Source organism: Agelaius tricolor, unplaced genomic scaffold (genome assembly GCF_023055355.1).
Source record: "Agelaius tricolor isolate 1412-34295 unplaced genomic scaffold, bAgeTri1.0.p SCAF_1, whole genome shotgun sequence".
In the NCBI taxonomy this organism is placed as follows: domain Eukaryota; kingdom Metazoa; phylum Chordata; class Aves; order Passeriformes; family Icteridae; genus Agelaius; species Agelaius tricolor.
Genome location: NW_027269261.1, coordinates 30463099 through 30482934, shown reverse-complemented (window position 1 = coordinate 30482934; position 19836 = coordinate 30463099). Strand labels below are relative to the sequence as shown.

At 40.9% G+C, this 19836-nt stretch overlaps 1 protein-coding gene across 1 annotated transcript in view; it reads left to right on the top strand.

Annotated features, from left to right (window-relative positions):
* The first annotated feature begins 8690 nt into the window (after positions 1-8690).
* The window catches only part of GLP1R (glucagon like peptide 1 receptor), an 81536-nt gene continuing 70390 nt past the window's right edge, over positions 8691-19836 (top strand). The window contains exon 1 of the mRNA XM_071428316.1: positions 8691-9026. Within this exon, the coding sequence (XP_071284417.1) occupies positions 8955-9026 (72 nt within the window). The 5' untranslated portion in view covers positions 8691-8954. The remainder of the gene's footprint in view (positions 9027-19836) is intronic.

Genomic DNA, 19836 nt, shown 5'->3' with positions numbered 1-19836 from the left:
ATAGAGCTTTTCAGTTAATTTATGGAAATAATCTATGTTTTGTGACAGCAACAATCTACTATGTATTCAGAAGACTTTTTTTGGTCTCTGTATGCTTCAAGAATATTTATGAAGTATTTTCATGTCCTGGTCATATGTGGGATAGTATTCTTATACTTAATTTGTTTACAGCCAGCTCTTCAAACATCTGAAGAGGTGCAGTTAATTACTTGAACCACAAGTCATTCCTCCCAGCTGTCATGATCTATAGGAATTCAAGATCTCAATTCAAGAATTTTCACTCCCAGGAATCCTCTATACCTCCAGAATATTGTAAGAAGCATTCAAATTCCTAAATTAACACAGTTTGATGTGTTTTTTTAAAGTAACTAAACAAAGTTACTCTCTGAATGTTTTAATGCTGATTTGCTATTGAAGTTACTGCTGTTTAAGTTGTGAGACACTGTTGTGGTGCCTAAACTGACAAAGAAAGGAAAACCATGTCAGTAAAACACAAATATTTAACAGATGATCAAGAGAATAAAAGTACTTGAAATATGACATTTAATTAGTCTCTATGAGAGGAGACCTAACTCATAAAGGTCTGTGTTTGAGAATGTAAAGAAGAACATGTCCAGAATTGGCTTAGAGAGTGCATTCACTGTGTGTATTTTTCTTTCCTCCCTTGGTGTCACCCAAGAGAATTTTCCTGCCCTTTTACTCTGATTTTCAGAGGTAATCCAAGCCAGTAAGATGAGGGTAGGCACTTCTATTCTTTCCTGCTGCTTTAGAATGGACACCCTAATTGGGAGCCATTGATCTGCTGGTACCTCAAGATACTCACTTTTCACAGAATTTTTTCTTCTTAGATAATGATTCATGAGAAACCTGGAGCTTGGCTGTGTGATGAGATTTTATGTGACAGTGGCTAAGAATTAACAAAAACTATGGAAAAGAGCTTGTGAATGGCAGGAAAGGGAGGATTTGTTTTCTGTCCAGGTTTCTAAATCTCACAAAGCCACTGACTGGAATGAGCTTGTTTCAAGAAGGTAACATTTCAGCTAAGTTTTAACTTGAAAGATTTGTTGATTCCACAGAATCATTTTCTTCATCTACACCCTCTGTTTCTGCCTCTAGATTTGGATCAGCTGTAATCAGAATTTGGTCAGAATAGTCATAGTTTATGCCACAACCCACTGTTTTCTTATTCAGTAACCTCATTCACTGACCATATGTATTCTTAATATTTAAACTAATGCATTGTTTTTGAAAGTCTTGAAGAACATCTGACAGCAGTATATAAGTGTGTTTCTGTTGACACAAATACTGAAAATCAAATGTATGGAATGTGCAGGGTGTTTTTTTTAAGTCTATTGATGTTTTTGTAGGGTTTGGTGCCTGTATCTGCATCACACAAGCAGGATATTCCTGAGGTGAGTCTAATTTAATAAAAGCCAAAACCCCATGTCTTTTCCAGTGATTAGCACTGCCTTCAGAGCACCAAGAGCCATGCATACATTAACTTTTAGAAATTCAGGAAAACTGTTTGTTAGCTTAGCAATGGTCCATGATAAAGGTCAAATCCAGAGAAAGACTTTGCAACTAGAAATATGTAGGCACACAGTTTGTGGTAATTGGGAGTGGGCCTGCAGCTGAGCCTCATCCCCAATGGGCACAGCTGTGAGAAACAGGTGAGCAGCATGGGAGGTAATGAGCCATGGAGTGCCCAAGGGCACTGACCAACCACCAAAGGGAACAGAGGGCACACAGGTGCAATGCATGAACATGAGGGGTATAAAAGGCTGGGCTAATGAACAAGAAGGGCAGATGCAGCCTTCTGAAGTGGTGTGATGTTACTCTGCATGGTTGAAGCTTTTTAAAATTGTATGGTGATACCCTGTGTATTGTGGCTGTCTCAACTGCAATGCATGCTGTGGCAAATACCTTGTGGTTTTTATATAGCAGATATTAGCAAGGGTAAGTAAGGCACTGCTAACAGGTCTGACTCACTTCTATGCCTCTCTAGTTCCATTACAATTTCTAATTTATTTGATATAACTCTATGCTGATAAAATCACTGGGGACATCAGAATAGTCTCTGACTTACTGCATTGACTATTTAATAAAGGAATGACTCAACCAAGGTTTTAGTTAGTTAGATGACTAGTAATTAAGAAATATCCAGGAATACAAGATGTAGCTTATCCAATTTCCACTATCTTCACATTCCCAGGTGTCAAAAAGGATTAGTGATTGCATTCCACCAGTTAAAAAGTTAATTTTTAGGACTTTAATTATTACCTTGCTGTTTGATCTAAAAATTTGCCTCAGATTTTTGTATCCTTTATAATGAAGCAAGATACTCTTCACACTATTCCTGTGAGATTTAGTCTTTATCAAAATTATTTTATCATTTTTCCTGAATACTGAGATCTCATCCAAAATTCATCCTTAATATCAGTGCCAACATTTACCTTAATTAACATACAGTTATCGGTATTTTCCACCTAACTCTCATTCGGCTCCAGGGAAATGTGATTCCACCTTCTGAATATTAGGAAAACACTACCTTTTATTAGTTCCAGGACAAAATGACACACTTAAAGAATTTCCTCTTGGACTCCTTGCCTTTTCCCTCACCCCTGTCCCAACTCCTGGACTTTCCTTGTGGATCTACAACTTCAAATGTCTTACAATATCAACAGGCTGACTCCTTCAATTCACCTTATGCTTCATTTTCCCAAGTAATTGTGGCAGGATGCCTTAACAGGTAAACTGCAGCTTCCTGCATATGTTCACTACTCAGTAGTTCCTCCTACTGAAGTTTATATGTTTATGCTTGATATTCAGGTTAGTTGAGTGGCTGTTCAAGAGGTTAGCTGATTAAAATCCCAAATATTAATTTCTCAAAGTCTGGTGGCTAATCACCAAAGTGGGATTTCTGTGAACAGCCACTTGGAGACAGAATGACCATTTTTACAGACACAGTAATTCAGAGAACTGGATTCAACAGGTAACTGCCCTTTGTCCCAGCACCTTCAGGTGACCTGTGAGCAGGCTGCTGGATAGCAATGGAAATGAAGGATGGTTAGGGTCACCTTCTCTTTTTAGGGGAATGTTTATAATGTGATAAGCAACAGCCTCAAAGACATTATGATGAGCATTTTGTGATCTCCTTCTCACTGAGCACAAAAAGTCGAAATAGTGAAACGTAAATTGGCATGTAAATGGAAATGAAAGCTATTAAACCAGTATAATTACAATCTAGAGAATTTAATCCAAAGAATACCCTTCTCTCTCTCTCTCTAGTCACAGCCATGGTAACACATGGGAAATCTAAGAAACAAGTTCCCAATTTCATTCATTCATGCAGAGACTATTTTGATAAGAAATGCCAGGCCATAAAGTTTTATTTCTCAAGAGACCCATCCTGTCCCTCTTCAAAAGACATTTGTATAATAAAATATATTAGATACTGCAGACAAGCAACTAAATGCTTGTCTTAGCATTTTACTGAGGGGACACAGGTCCTGCCCATGAGGCATCAAGCAGCAGAGTAGACAGAAGTTCTCTCCATCTTTTTGGGAAAGATCAGTATTAGATCATTGCACAATATGTGTAAGGTAGTCTTCCTCTTCTATACTGAGGTTTCCCTTGGTGGGAAAACATTGAATAGAGGCATTTCCAAATAATTTCCTCACAGAAAAAAAAGCTACTACAACAAAAGAGCAAGATGGGAGAGTAATATTTCAGTCAATTTTACTTAATAAAAATAAGAAGACTTATCATTTCTTCCTTTGTTCTGTGGGTCATAGCTTCTTATTTTCTTGTAAAAAATGAGGAGAGAAATGGAATTCTTTGCTGATAATTTCTTACCATTATTAGTTCATCCTAGCAGCCTTCTGTAGTCCAAAACACTATTCTTAACAAAGTTTTTTGAACAAGGTTTTTAATATGGAAATTTTAAATAAGAGTCAGGGATTTTGCTAAGAAATTCAAACTGTAATAAAAATTATTTTCTATTATATTACAAGACTGCAACTAGCTTTGACATTTCTAATTCTATAGTTCTAAGATTTTTAAATATAGGAATAACTGGATCATATTCACAAATTGACACAGTCATATGAATTCTTCAACAACATTTTAAGGAAACTATTTAAATCAATTTCTCCTTTATAAGACAGAGAACTGTATTGTATTGAAATTAAATACCCATCTAAATAATTCCCTCCATACAATCATTACACAGAATAAATTCCACAAGGCAGCTAGACTCCAAAAGTAGATACAACTATTTCAGTTCATTATGTAGTTTACAAAACTTAAGTTAAAAAATATATATATTTGCACTCATTTCTTTGTTGTCATCAAGAAACTTATAGCCCAAAGTGCAGAAGCCATACTGTCTGACAGCTGAAAATGGAGTTGTCTGTTACTCACAACCATAGCCTTATGTCTGGAAAAACAAGTGAGCAACAGATTATGTTCATTCATTCTGAGCTTGCATCTAGAATTATGGAAAGCTGGTTGATTTCAACCCCTGCATTCCAGCCCTGCAGAGCTGCCATGAGACATTTCATGAACTGAGCACATTCTCCTGCATGTGGGCAGGTAACTTAAGTAACAGAACAATTAATACTTAAAAGCAATAAATTAAAATTACTGAGACTTAATGCAAAATGTTTATGATGGTCAGCAACCAGAAGAAATTCTCCTGCTTCCTAATGCTCTTGAAAAACTTTTAGAACTTTTTTACAGTGATCTGTCACATAAGTATTTTGAGTAGTCATGTTCTGATTCAAAAGAAGATAATTTTGAGTTTTACTATGAAGTATAAATTAACCCAGAATTCAGGTTTCAAGGTGCAATTAATGTTATTTAGTGTCTCCAAAGATACTGAGGTATTTATAGCTCCAAGACTAAATGTGCTTTCTAAACAACAATGTGCTGTAATTGCAGTTGTGGCATATATGTTCGTAACTCTCATTTACATAATCCAGCTCAGAGATACCTTTTTTCTTTTCCCAGGAGGTCCACAGAAGGATTCCACTTAGATAAACTTTTATTTTGGTTAAGGTATTGATATGAGTTACAGCTCCACAAACATCATTCAAATTCAATGATTCAATGCTGAAATTCTTCTTCTTCCGTTCCTAAGCACATATTTCAAATTTTTAAGTGATTTATTTGACTTACTTCATAGGTGCTTGTTCTCAGCTCAGACACTTTAACTTTTATTGAGCTTGGAAAGATCTTTACTGAAAGCTCCTCTTAGCTTTGTAAAGAAAAATTGAGCCAAAGCACATTCACTGTTGCAGCACACTACAGGTATAAAACACAACAGCAAATGGCTCTTGCTTTTCATAGGCAAGTAGGCTGTACACTTGTACAGCCACTGTACAGGGCAGCCACTCCCTCCAGTTTTCATTTAAATCCTAAGTCTCAGAAAACACTTACTTCTGCAGATGCCAGCAACTTCAAATACACGTGTACAAGGTAGAAAGGAATAAAATTCCACTAAGAGTTCAGATCTATTTGCGCTGAGATCCAAGAGTATATCTCTATCCCAAACAATGTTATTATGAAAGATGGTGTTTATAAAAGCTAGTAGTTACTGGTAATGGAGAAGCACAAAGTGCATAACTTGCAGTTAAAGCGGATAATATTCCTTAGGATACTGCCCATGGCAGCTTAGGAAAATGTCTGCTACTCAGCACATGTCACAGCAGAAACACACAATTTCTCTGTGACACAGACTTTTCCTTTCAGAAAGTTTCAGAGACAAAGCATTCAGTCTTGTGGGACAGGGGTGTTACTTTCTGCAATATACAAGTCCAGTGGTGATAAATTTCAGATAGCAGAGAGCCCAAACCCTTGATAAGGCTTTGTGTATTGCCTGCAGTTACATTTATGCCATCTCCAGAGAAAGGGATTATCAGGGGAGATTATTGAAAGAGACACTGGACTTTTTCAAAATGCAGTTTTGCCCTCAAAACATAGTCAGCTGCATTAAGAATACTTTAATGGTCATAGAAGGACGATAATCCCTGTGTTGCAGTGTAACTGCAAGGCAGCTCCTGCTTAATGCATGAGAGGTCTGGTCCAGATGGAAGGTAAGGGAACAAGAGAGCTGTTACCAAGTCCTGCATATTAAATAGCATCTGAAGTCCTTCAGCTACAGGAAAAGAAGTGCTTACCTCAACAAACGAAATTCTGAAGTTGAACAAAGCTTCATCAACTCATTGCATTGTATTTTTCAAACTGAAAGGATCCCAGCTCCTTTCAAACTTGGATAGTGTCATTTTAATGATTCACTTACTTTCAAACTGTTCTTTGCTTGTATAATCACTGACACAAGACCAAGTTAAAATTTAATATTATTAAAAATATGAATAAATGTAACAAAAATCCAACAGACCCATATTTGAGATACAACTTTCAACAGTATTTCCCCACAAAAATATTTGAATTTATTGAATAAATACTTTTCCATCTCTAGGAAAATGACCTGTCTTTTCATACAGTCATTTCAGTCAACAGGATTTGTTTAGTCGTGTGATAATAGCTTCTTAATGGCTAAAGTGAAAATGCACCTGTTCAGAGTTTACTCTGATCTACTTTGCTTTTTCCTCTATTCATATAGATAACACTAGTGTATGTGTTTTGTTAAGAGTATAGAAATTTGGCAAGAAAATAAACTCCCTTGTGTTCTAGCAGGTCCTCAGAGATCAGAGGGTTTGATTTCTGATTATAACCAACTTGGCCCTAAGTCTGGTCATGTTCAGAAGGAACTTCCATGAGCACAGGTTCACAAATACTGAAGTTTCAACCCTGTAGGTCTCGTTGTGGTGAATAGGAACTTGTGCAATCACAGATCCACGAATATTGTGGTTTAGTGAAGGAATAGAAATCCAGATTCAGAATTGAGGTTGATAAATTCACTTGATGCAATGGAGATATTAATAGTAGCAATAATAATAATTGTGTGCAGAAGCTTACCAATAAAGGCTTACGAGGAGGGAGAAGAGAGGAGAAGAGAGTAGCCCATCAGTGATCTCCAAGGTCCTTGTGGGTCTTTTTCCTAACCAGGTGACATTTCTACCCTGCTTGTACACAGCCCAGTCATAAGATTGGCATAAGATTGTACCCCTTCTCCTTCTGTATATCATGATCTAAGGGGGGAATTGAGTAACGTAGTCATGTATGCAGCAGCATGTACTTCACTGAGCTTATTAGCAAATGCAGGGTTTGCCTGTTAATATTTAATGTCCCTTAGTTAAGGCAAGAGTGGGGGTTTTGGCCATGGTGTCTTTCAGAGTTCTTGTTATATAACTCCTCTCTATTCTATGCATTCTTTGGAGCCTAAACAGAACCATCCAATCTCCACAGCACCTCTTCCTTCAGCCAACTCATCCTTTCTTGGTACGAGCCATGCACAGCTCCATCCACAAGGATAATGTAGAGGGTACACAGTGTACCCCAGGCTGTGATAGTTTAAGCGTTAGTCTGCCTGGCTGCTTGGTCATCATGCCCTGGTATGATGTCACCATGCCTGAAGAGCTACATGGGATTATTTCTGGATAGGAGAGTTCATCTCCAAAGCAAAATTCCTGCTTCCAACAGGATATACATCACCGTCGTAGCCCTTTTCAATGGAGGCACGAGTCTACTAAGGCATGGCAAAAGCAGCTGGCCCTCTGCTGCACACAGGTGCTGGGAATCATCTCAGGAGCAGAAGTCTTAACTGGAAAACTTAATAAGCCTGGTGCAGAAACAATAGAGAGCAGTGAAGGTTGGCATGTGAAATAGGTGCTTCATGTTTAGGCTGATGGTGCTATCCAGGTGGAAGAGGTTACTTTTTATTTAAAGGTTTCTGTTGCCTCGCTTTAAGGTAGTGATTTTTAATTTTTTTTAATCTTTATTTTATTTCATTTTAGAAAAGTTGAAGGAAATATATTTTCTGCCTTCAGTCAACCAAACCACCATGGCAGATACTTTCTGTCTGGAGTTAGCTGTTGAGATGTAAGCACTGTCCTGGCAAATCACACTCTGAAGAATTTCATTATTTCATGATCTCACAACATCAATGCTCTAACTAGTTACATTTCCAAAGCATCAGACTGATGTTGTGTTGTATTTGAAATTAATACACATCATTAATATTTAAGCTATTAACTTGTTTATATTCTAGCGGCATCTAACTGACCAATGTGAAATATTTTCCCCACTTCCTGGTTCAATTTTCAGCTTTCCTTCTAGCTCTGATGGCTTTCTTCCAGATTCTGCCTTAGAATGTCACCAAATATAGGAGCTTTAGTGCCGGTTTAGTTCTAGCAGTCAGAGCAAAGTGAATAAATAAGAACAGTAATGTGAATCTAGCACAAAACAGATTCAGAGCCTTCTTTTGCCACGAAAATAAGTACTATAAATCTTCAAGATTTACACATCATACTTCTGCCAGGACTGACCTGTGCCCCGTCTTCAACTTACAAACCAAGCTCTGATCTGATCTGCGTGCAGCTCTGCAAATTCAGGTTATAAATGGATAATTGCATTCACTATTATTAAACCTAATAAAACTTGGACGTCACGAACAGCATGAAGGTCACCAAAATGCTCAAGCCTGAAGAGACTCAGAGTAAAATAAAATATGAAGTTGAAAAGGTGGGGGACGGGATCGCAGAGGCGCTGCCTCCACTTTTTTTCTTTCCCCTCCCCGACACAACCCTCGGCGCTGCCGCCTCCCAACACCGGCCCGTCCACCCGCGGCAGCTCCGCATCTCCGTCGGGCGGGGCCGGGCCGGGCCGGGCTGTACCTGGGCCGGCCCCTCCCCGCCTCCGCCGCCGCTACAAAAGCGGCCTCGGGAGCACCCAGCGCGGCCGCCGCCGCTCCCTGTGCCCAGCGCGGAGCCTCCGCGGCCAGCGGGAGCCGGAGCCTCGCCGGGCCCCGCGCATGGGGGCCGCCCCCGGCCATGCCCTCCTCGCCGCTCGGCTTCGCTCTCCTGCTGCTGGCTGCCGCGGGAAGGTCGCTCCCGGTGAGGCGGGTGAGTGCCGGCCCCTGCCCCGCGGCGCTGCCCCGGCCCGGCAGGGCGCCCTCAGGGATCCCGCGGGGGCTGCGGTGCCGCCGTGCCCGCGGCTCCGGGAACGCCTCGAAGAGAAGTCAGAAGTTTCAAACCCGTCACTTTTCGGGCGCCCCCGCCGACACTTGCAGCACAAGCGGCACCGGCGGGGCTGGAGCGCGGGGAATTCTCCGTGCGTGGGTCCCGCGCAGGAGCCGCACAAGCGGCACCGCCGGGGGCTCGGCGGGCGGGCGGGGGCTTGGGGCGAACGGAGCGGAGGAAGGAAGCGGAGACGCTGCTGCGAGGGTATTGCCCTGGAGGTAATGCTCCCCCCGGCATAAACCCACAGGAAATAACACGCGTGTCTGCAATGGCAAACAAACGTAGTGCCGTGGGAAAATCAGAGCGGGGTCCTGGCGGCGGATGGCAGGGTCGGCTGTGACACAGCGTTGAGGGTGGGAAAGCAAAATATAATCCGTGTGAAAAGCAAGAGCAGGCAATGGGGAAAAGGGAAAGGGCCAGGGAAGGCATGATGGACGGAGAAGGTTGGCTGTGGTTTGGTGAACTGGGGACAGCGAGGCAAGAGAGACTGATGGGGAGGGATGGAGGTTACAGCGTTGGGGTGGCAGCAGGAGGCTCTTGCTATAGGGAGAGCAAGGATGGCCTCAAAGCTGGCCTTGTAGGCTGCAGAGGTCAAGGAAAGGACAGTGTATCTGATGGTGGACCAAATACACTGTTCAGTTTCTTAACAGCTGCTAAAAAGCTTTTGGGGTTACAGATTTCTACAATACAGCAGTAAGAGGATCTGTTTAATACCAAACTGAGCATAAGCTTCTAGGTTTGTCTAACACATTGGCTTTTCTTGGAGGGTTTGTTTTACTTGCTATCTACTTCAGGCCCTTAAAGGTGCAACAGGCACAATTTGCCGTAGGAAAAATTCGAATTCATTGTTAAGATGATCAAACTCTGAAACAGGGGCCCTGAGAGACTGGGGAGCTTCCATCTGTGGAGGTATTTGGTATTTGACAGGCTAAATCCCTGAGCTACTTGAGCTTCAACCACAGAGCAAACTAATAGTGGAGCTGCCAGCATTAGAGAATCAAAGTGAAGTATATTTCTGGGCTAAGGGGCCTTCTTTACCTGGATGAAGAATGGGGAGCAGGTGAGAAGAAAGAGGCTTCCATGGCCTCAACACTATAACTTCAGTCTTGCAGTAAAACAAGTACTTTTATAGCCTTTTCTGACACTAGAGGGTCTTATCTGACAACTTCTCTAGAGCAGTGATTGTGCCTGTTGTGTGCTGAAAAACTGAATGAAGTACTCTACTCGGTCATAAGTGTACACAAGTATGAGACTTTGGCTATCTGAATTATTTTCTCAGGTTCAGTTTAGAGTAGTGTTAAAGGTGGTATTTAAAGGAAACTGAAAATAGCACTGCACAGTCAATAGCAGGTAGTGAAAAGTGTGAGAGGAAGGCAGAATGATGTGATACAGAGTTGAGGGAAGAAGAATTTTATTGATGCTCTGACTAATGTTTTACTTAGACTTTCTCTCCCTTCACCCCCTCAAACAAGTGAGGAAGGGAAGAAGCGAAAGCTGAGAATGTACGTAGAAGGAAGAAGAATTTTAGCCTGGAGTTTTTATCTGAGGTGGTGCTGCTTACATGCCATCATCTTAAATGCAGGGTGACGGGTAATTCCTAGGTCTGGATCGTCCCTACAGCACTGAGGGTAGTAAAATGACCAAGAGCTGGTAGCACATGGCTGCACTGCAGAATCTCATTACTGATGACAAGCTTGTGTCCTTTCGCTGTTTGGCCTTGAGCAGTGATGCCCTGCTGCTGAGAGAGCTGACCGGCAGCTGGTCACTGGTTCACTGCCATCCAGCCTCTCTCTTGGATTTGGATTTCAGATCCTGCTTTTCTGTGTAGTACTTTTGCTCAAAGGTTTGATAAGATAATCTCAAAGAAGTAGTTTAAATGTCAGTGAAGAACAGGAAAGAGCTGTGCCATAGCTGTCATTTGGGAGGTCTTGTTCTTCAAACTACTTCTGCTTTTGTTTTTGAGGATAAATAGAAATAATAGAGGGGGTCTGGGTAGAAGTAGAAACAGATTAATTCAGTAGAAATGCTATAGATATTTTGCTCTCCTCACCTCTTGTTTCTGAAGTGCTCTGGTATGGGAAAAGCACATAGGTAAATATCAACATATAAAGCAATAGGTAAATATCGACATTGAGTGTGGGTGTGTGTATGTTACTGGTGCTCTCAGTTACTATTTTGTTACTGAGTCTTATTTAGATACAGCAGCCAGCTATTCTCCTGATCAGCAACAGGATTGTGTGATGTTGCAGGTGTTAGGGGCACGTATAGTTAGTTATTGCTCATTGCTCGCCCTTCTGAAGCCTGCTGTGGCTGCTTTCTAGTTCTGCATGCATGCAGCATCTGCTTCTTTACCATGGGTATGTAGGATTGGATATTTGTCTCCAGGAGGGCTACTTTTGAATCCTGATAAGCTTTGAGGAAAAGATGTGAGGGGGGAGGTTTTAAATGCCTTGTTAGTGTGCTGTACTCTGCCCTTGAGGGCATGGAGGTCCCCAAAGTGTTTGCATGCCCCAGCCCAGGCTTGCAGGACCATGCTTCTTTTGAATTCTTGTCTTCTGTTACATACCCTAAAGCTGAGAAAACTGAGCTGTGGTTCCTGACTACCACTGTCCTGTAGATCTGTGTTCTTTAGAAGTCATTAGGGTGGGAAAATGACTGTAGATAGGACTTGTCTGAGAAACAGAAAGAGAAGTGAACCTATAAACTAATGACTCCTTGCAGAAGTGAGGATGGTGAGTTGGACTGCATCTTGGTTAGCTGGATAATCAAGGGGTTATTTTTACACCAACTGGGTAAAAATCCCTCCATTAGTAGGTTGGCTGGAGGTTCCGAGTTGCTTGTTTTCTCCATTTTCTGCTCCCAAAAGCTTCACAGAACTGTTTTTTGGTCCTTTTTTGTTGCCCGCACTCTGAAAATCAAAATATGCTACACCAGTGTCAGCAGCACATACTGGCAGAGGTATAGAAACCAGTGGAGGAAAGGGTGGACAAGGTCTGACACTGGGCCATCTTGCTGTAGTTATTATTCAAGGATACTTGGCTAGCCTCTAGGTAATGGGCTGCTTTCCCAGGAATATGGCCAGGTTCTTAAAAACTTAGTATTTGTAGGCTGTTTAAGTTCATTACTATATTATTATATTACAAACCTAAATTAGATGGTTGTATTATATAATTCAATGCAAATTAAATTGCTATTCCAAGTTGCTAAAATCTTTATGTATTTTTAAAATAATGTGGGGGTTTTCTTGTTTGTTTTGTATAGAAAACTAATTTTTTGGAAACTTTATGAAATTACAGTGTGTGTGCTATAAAGCCAGATGGCCTAACCTAGTAAATTTCATGATACAAATTAATAAGATACTTGTTACAATATCCCAAACATAACTATATTGGGGGGGCTAGTGGGGATGACACATGGCATTTTAGGCTTAAGGAGCCTAGGACAAGGGCATGTAGTGAAAGGACGAGGGGGAATGGCTTCAGGCTGAAAGAGACTAGTCTTAGGTTAGATGGTAGGAAGACATTCTTTACTGTGAGGGTATTGAGGCACTGGAAGAGGCCCAGAGAAGCTGTGGATGCCCCATCCCTGTCAGTGCTCAAGGCCAAGCTGGATGGAGCTTTGCACAGGCTGGTCTAGTAGAAGACATGGCAGAGGGGTTGGAACTAGGTGGTCTTTAAAATCTCTTGCAACCCAGGCCATTCCATGGTTCTGTGATCTCCAAGAGCCAGAGGAAAGGACTGTATTTCACACAACAAAGCAATGACTTGGCCCTTGGCATTGTTTTAAAGCTCTGATGTCTGTTCCAGGAAAGTTTAAGTTAGTGAAATGGCTCTTTAATCCTTCCCCCTATTTCTGTAGCTGTGACCACACCACCATCACTTCCCCACCCCCCAACCTAGGAGACAATCTGAGAGTTTGCACAAAAGTATTTGAGGAAAAGCGTAGACAGATAGGGCTGGGCATGGAAGGACAGATGTTACGGCTGCACAAGCACACGTAGCTCTCCTTTATGAGAAGAACTTGTATTCTCAAAGTGAGATGGAAGTGATGGAGCTTTGAAAAACTAAACCTCCTGCACTCTGAAAGCTGTGGCTCTATAGCTGAGGTAAAGTTCAGTGAAACTGGGCCTGATATACAGAACATAAACAGTTGTCTGCCTTCTGTCAGATTCTTAAAGGTATTGTATCATATCCTGTTTCTGTGAGCCTGTGTAAATAGGGCTTTAATTTGCCGCATTGATTGATTGCCAGTTACTTGAGAGGACACACCAGGAGCTGTTATCTCTGAAATCACAGGGCCTTCACTAGTTTTTCACTTGGAAATAGTCCCTTTCAAAACTGATTGTTTCCTTCTGCAGTGCTGTAGGGAAATGAAAGCTGTTACCATCTTCTTTCATGAGCAGCTTTTGTGTTTCTGTGATAAACCAGTGTATGTACTGCCACCAAGGCTGCCTGCTCAAGTTTCCTTGTGCAGTACGTCAGTTCTATTAGTTTGTGTCTTAACAAAAGTGAGTGTACACAATAGCAGGTATGTCTCAGTTTTGAAAAAAATATTGTCAGCAAAGTAGATTAAGAGACCTTTTATTTAAGCTCTACAATGTTGTTTTCTTGTGAGCCCAAATTAAAACATCAGGCAGGAAGTCATTTCATTAAATAAAACTTCCTAACCTAGCTACTGAAAAAAGACTGAGTTACTACTTACATCCAGTGCTTCCCATTAGAAGAGGGATAGGGTAAGCAGTATCTAGGGATCTCTTGCTTGCCAAATAGAAGGTAACCTCTTCAAATGTCATCATTTCAAATGCAGCAGATTTGAACTTGTGAAGGGTGAAAACAGTTTGGTCGTGGTGGCTGAATACTGTTCTTTGATGCCTCATTTTGTTCAATGTTGGAAACTGTTATTTGTGAATTTCAACATGCTGGATTATGATTGCTGCATTCCAGTGATCCCTTGCCTTGGTGTGAATACGGGGGAGCTTTGGAAATATGTGCAGATCTTCACAGGCATGAGGACAAGAAACTCCCAAAAAAGTTGCAGCAGCATCATGATTTGTGGTTTGTGAGCATAAACATGAAAAGCCCACTGCTTACACTGCTGAAGGAATGTAGATGAGTCTACTCTTACTGATAGGGATGCAGACCCATCCAAAAGGAAACTCCCTGCACTCGACTGGAACTTCAGTAAGCCTTAAAGAGTGTGTTCCAGGGATATAGTGTGGCACATCTTTGTGGAGGAGAACCTGATTAGATTTCTACCAGCTGTCCTCCCCTTGATCTGTATGGTTTTGTCTTGCCAAAGAGATGAACAACTGCCACTGCCTCTGATGTACATGAATGAATTGATACAGGTTGCTGAAGTGGGGCCATGATAACATGAAGAGCTCTTTCCCAAATGTTTACATGAAACCTTGTGAGCAGCCCCTGCCCCAAGGTCAAATACAGCTTCTTAATAGTCTCATGAATACTGCAGTTATTGTATAGAGAAAACAGGGGTTTAATTTAATTGAATAAACAATCAAAAATATGGTAACTGTGTAGAGGAAATTGTAGTTTAGACATGTGAAAAAGAATATTTCATTCAGCTGGTCATTTTACTGACTACGTTTTATTGCTATTTCACCATAACTGATTGCTAATAGATTGCTGTATTAGTGTAGTCTGGTATTGACTGCTATTTTTCTTGCAATTGATTGCATTTCATTGTTAGTTTGCCTTCTCCCCATCTTTTTCCACAGTTGTTCTATGCTGGCTTTTAGAATTACCATATTTTTGTTTTGTGCTTGTCTGGTCACTGGGCTCATCTGCATTCACCTGTTCTGTTCTTGCCTTGTCCCACTTGTGCACGTCCTGCTCTTCTCCCAGTGCCTTCTCTGTAATTTCAGGGTAGTTTTTGAAACTTGCATTCTGTTATTGATAGGTACTGTTTTACCCATGTGCTCTCTGCTGTGCTGTACAACAAGTTCAGGAAAAGGAACCTGCTTTCTTGTTGTGCCTTGAAAGCAGCTAACCTTTGTAGAAGAACCATTTTGCATGTGTGAAACTGAACCCTTTGAGCACAACTTAGAAGCTTGTGGCTCTTGTGGTGTCCCACCTTTTTCCACTACCTTCTGGATTTTTAGAGAACAAGTGAGCATGAGTTAGCTTGTCATCTAAATGTTGTTGTAATTGGGGCATATCTGCTCACATCATACTGTTGTTCAGGCTCATTTTTCCCTGTCCCTTCTGTAAAACTGCACTGCATCTCTCCTTCTCCCCCACCTCCCCAGCTGCCCCTTCTCCTCATGAAGCAGTTTCTTTGTTAGATTTAATGAGTTTAGGGCAAACAGGAAGGGGGATGTGGTGTGTGTATATGGACACATCCGCATAGGACAATCTCTGAAGTCTTGCTCCTTTTAAGACTTTCATTTCTGACTATGATGTGTTGGTAACTCCTCTGACATCTGCAGTTCTGATGCTGCTCAGTACATCAGTCTGGAAGCTGAATCACTCTGAAAGGCCTGGTATCAGGTAAACCAAAACACTTATGTGAGCAGCTTGAGGGAGAGCAGTGCTGTCCTATAAATCCTTCTCTAAATGGGAAGAACAATGGTGACCACTGAGACTTTTGCATTGAGTGTGTCTCTGGTGCAGGACAGAAGTGTACAGAACTGTCCTTTTACACCACAGCATGGGGCTTTGGCAGCATGAGCAGGCTGAGACTTGCTGTTATGTGTGGACAAGCCAAAAGCTGATGAGAAGTTCAGCTGCCAGAAGAGCTGCCCTGGCTCTGCTTAGGGTGGCTATTTCTCTAATGCTTTGAAAGGCAGTCCAGCTACCTGTGAGCACCATGTATGTGCTGAAGCAAGCTGAGGAATGGATGTCAAGCTTTACCTTGATGTCTGCCAAGCACTCAAGAGATGTACAAAAGTCATTCCAATTAAGTGGGTGGATTGCACCTCTTAAAACCAGGCTATTTCATGATATGTAGTAGTAATCTTCCTTTTCCTCTGAGTTCTGCTAACAGTAAACTTTTGTATATTATAGGAAACAACTGTATTCTTTCTTTTGCCAATACTCCTACTCCCATTCTGCTCTGTAGGTATCAGCGCTGCTCATGTTGTGGCCATATTCATCCTTTATGTATTATTTCATTGTGAAAACTGATTTTTTTTTTTTTGCTTAAAGCATATTCCAGTTGTTGAATTGCAGCTCAACTTCTTTACAACTGAGTTTCAGAGAGTTTATTTCTTATGTAACCAGACTGAGTCAAATTTTGCATATGCTCATCTCTTTTAGTAATTCAGTCTTTCCTGACATCTGAAAGAAGCCCTTATAAAATGAGTGCACTTGGACTTTATGACAATATAGGCTGGGACTGGGGGACATAAAGGGCAGATGACAAGTAGGTGACTTCTCAACTGCAGCAACGAGGCCACAGTTCTCTAAGAACCTTACAGAGCAAATAAATCAGAGGATTACTTCATTACCTCTGAGGGGTGTCAAAATCTGTTGCCACCTTCAACAAAACACAAACAAATCAAAGTGAACTTGAAAATCACTCTAAAACAGAACTGAACTTTTAAGGGATTCTAGAACATCTCTTTTTTAATTTGAAGTTTGCTGTGACTCTATAAGGCATTAGGAGGATAGTAGGTGTGGAGGTGTGGTGTGTCCCTGCAATTGCAAAGATCTTATCACCAAGTCTTTAATGTTTTTCAAGATGACATAGTCAGCTTTTTATGGGGAGCAGAAAGGACCAAGGGTTTGTGCTCAGTTAGATGAGGAGACTGTTTTTTAACTCACTTGTTATGTTTGAGGTCATGTATGCACAAAGCGTACAGGAAAATATTTGATGTTCATGTTAGGAGGAGCCCTGGTGGATGTGGCTTAATATTTTGTTCTGTGCTGCAGTTCATCTCTAAAGCCCCAATGCTGGGGAAGGTATGGAGACATTAGAATAACTTTCTCTTGACTTCTGCCTAGTATGCTCCTGTGATATTTGTCTCTTTCCTGGCTTTTCATTGAGCAGATAATAAATCCTAGGCACAGTGTGCCATGTGTATTGTTAGCAACCCAGCAGGTGTTTTTGCTCTCTGCTGTAAAGCAGACTGTCTCTGAACTATTGCAGGTAAAGCAGTGGTAGAAGACTTACTCCCTTTGGGTGTTTGCTGCTTCTGCAGGTGCCTGGTAGAAATTCTGAAGCACAGGCTTAATGTAACTACTAAGCTGTGGTGTGAAAAAGTAGTTCTTATTGCCTTTCAAATCTTCTGGGAGAGACTGATATGCCTGGTATCTGCAGTCCTCTTTCACAGGATTCATTTCCTGACATGCACAGGCTCCTGGAAATGCAGTAGCCTCTTCATAGATCTTCTTCAGGATGGAAATTGATGACTTTGTTTCTCCTCTGACATGTCTGGAGTGTACAAAAGCTACTGAAGAGTTGCTGTAAGTCGTTCTGATATGTGGAAAAGGTTGGGTGTACAGAAGTATTGAGAAGTATCAGGTGTCTTACTTTGTCCAGTTGGAGGGGGAAAACCAGGGAACTCAAAAAAGCTTGCTTTATAGATTGCAGAATGTTCTATTCAACAACTACTTCATGAAATTATTCATTTACTCAACCCAATGTCATCTTTGTGTTGTTCAGGCTCAGAGTAGCACCTCGAGAGCTGGAATAGGGTGGTACAATACCTGTCATGTTTGCAAAGTCCAGGTTGGCTGTGACTTCTCTACAGACTGATCATTGTGCTGAAGAGGTCTGTACATAGAAATTCACTTTTTGTGCCTTTCAGAGAGAGTGAGACCATAACTGTCAGTGCGTGAATTTTTCACTCTGCTTCAATATGTGAAATTGAATGGCAAGCATGAAGTGTGAGGGAAGCACCAATATCTAGGAGGGTAACAGCTTGTCTCCTATGCCCCAAAAATCATCAGTGCTATTGCTGTTGTGAAGGGAGCCAGACCCTGTAAAGCACTTACACTTCTTCCTAAGTCACCTCTAAGAGGACATTGGTAGAGCTGTGGATGGGTTGCAAATAAGATATACAGCTATGTATCACTGGATCAGTGATAAACACTTGAGTCAGTCTCCATCTTCCTCCTTCAGTCCTATTCCTCCCAAATAAAATTGTTCTACTGTACAAAGTGTGTTATGCAGAATGAATTAAGCTTTTAGGTTTTATCCCTTGGGATGGGAAAATTAAAGGTGTAGCATTTAGTCTAAATTATTTTAAATAGCACTTGGTCTTTGCTTTTTTCAGATGCTGTGATGCTCTCTAATATACTGCCCTTTCCATTACCATTTCTTAATGAAGACAAATTCATCAAGTACCATTTGAGATGCATCACACTAAGAATAACAAAAAGATCCTATTTCTTTTAAACTCAGTGGCACTGCAGGCAGAGTACACTCTGGAGAAAATAAAAAACGAGAAGACAGGATGCTATTATGTGCTGTTTACAGTGACACTGTTATAAATTGCACAGCAAATAAATTAAGATGTGTTTACTGTGAACTTCTTTCAAAAAGCCCTAAATCCTTAATATGTATGACCTCTCTAAATGAAATGCAGAGCATCACAGATGGCATGGATGGCTTTCAGATAGAAAGATAGTCAGAAACATCCTGTTCAAACAGTATTTCAGAAAGTGAAATTCCAACGCATTTATTGTTGTGATAGATCTTCTTTGAGCCTAGATGTTGGCAATCCTGTTTATTAGTTGAATTGAGTAAAAGTTGACACAGGAAAGTTGAGAAACCTGCATTCAGTTGCACTCAGCTTTGCTCCCTATGGACTTCCAAGGGGCAGCAATTTTATCTTTTAATTAACTACATTTAGAGGAGAACCTTGTACTAGAAAAAAGCTGTAGAATAATAATTCTATAGCTATTCAGTATGCTCTGTATTTGTTCATTGCTCTTTGGGGATTAAGACACCTGGTGGTAATGAATGGGGCTATTAAAGCTTTGTAAAATAAAACTGATTTTATTACTAATAAGATGTAATGATAAAGGAATGTTAGCTTAATAGTTTGAACTCTTAACTTAATGGCCTTGCAATAGTAGAGATGGTTTTAAATTGCAGGAAACAAAGCTGGAGTTGGAAACTGCATTTCTTGATTTCTTACTTGTTTTGCTACCTAAATGACATTGGAACTACAGAACGGCTGAGGTTGGAAGGAGGTTCAACCTTCTTGCTCAAGCAGGGCCACTTAGTTATTTATTTGTGTAAGGTAATGTCAGTGCCAATGGGTCATTGAGCTGTCAGAGCTCTGTATGTCCTGATCTGTTTTCCTACTTGTTGCTTATGCTAAATGTTTGGTGGGTCATCCTATAATAGTTGAATGAAGTTCTTGTCTTGTTCCTTGCTCCTGCCTTCTTTTGCACTCTGCTACCATTCATCCATCTTAATTAGCTATAAACTGAATTTACTGTGGTACTTCACCAATCTGGGCTCCTTTTTGAGGTGAAAGCTCTAATAAGTCTCTGTCCAGTAGACTTAAAATCACCTAGTTTGGACTCAAATAGACCTTTACAAGATCACATCAACAATTAGACATTGGGTAAGGAGATAGGCAAATGAGTACATAGATTAATCTCTTCCCCTACATATTAATTCTAAAGGAAGCTCTTATATTAGTAGAGTGTTAATTTTCTGTAAAAGAAGCCTTGTGTTAGTGCAGCTTTGACATCTGCTTGGTTTTTGCAAAAGAGTGTCA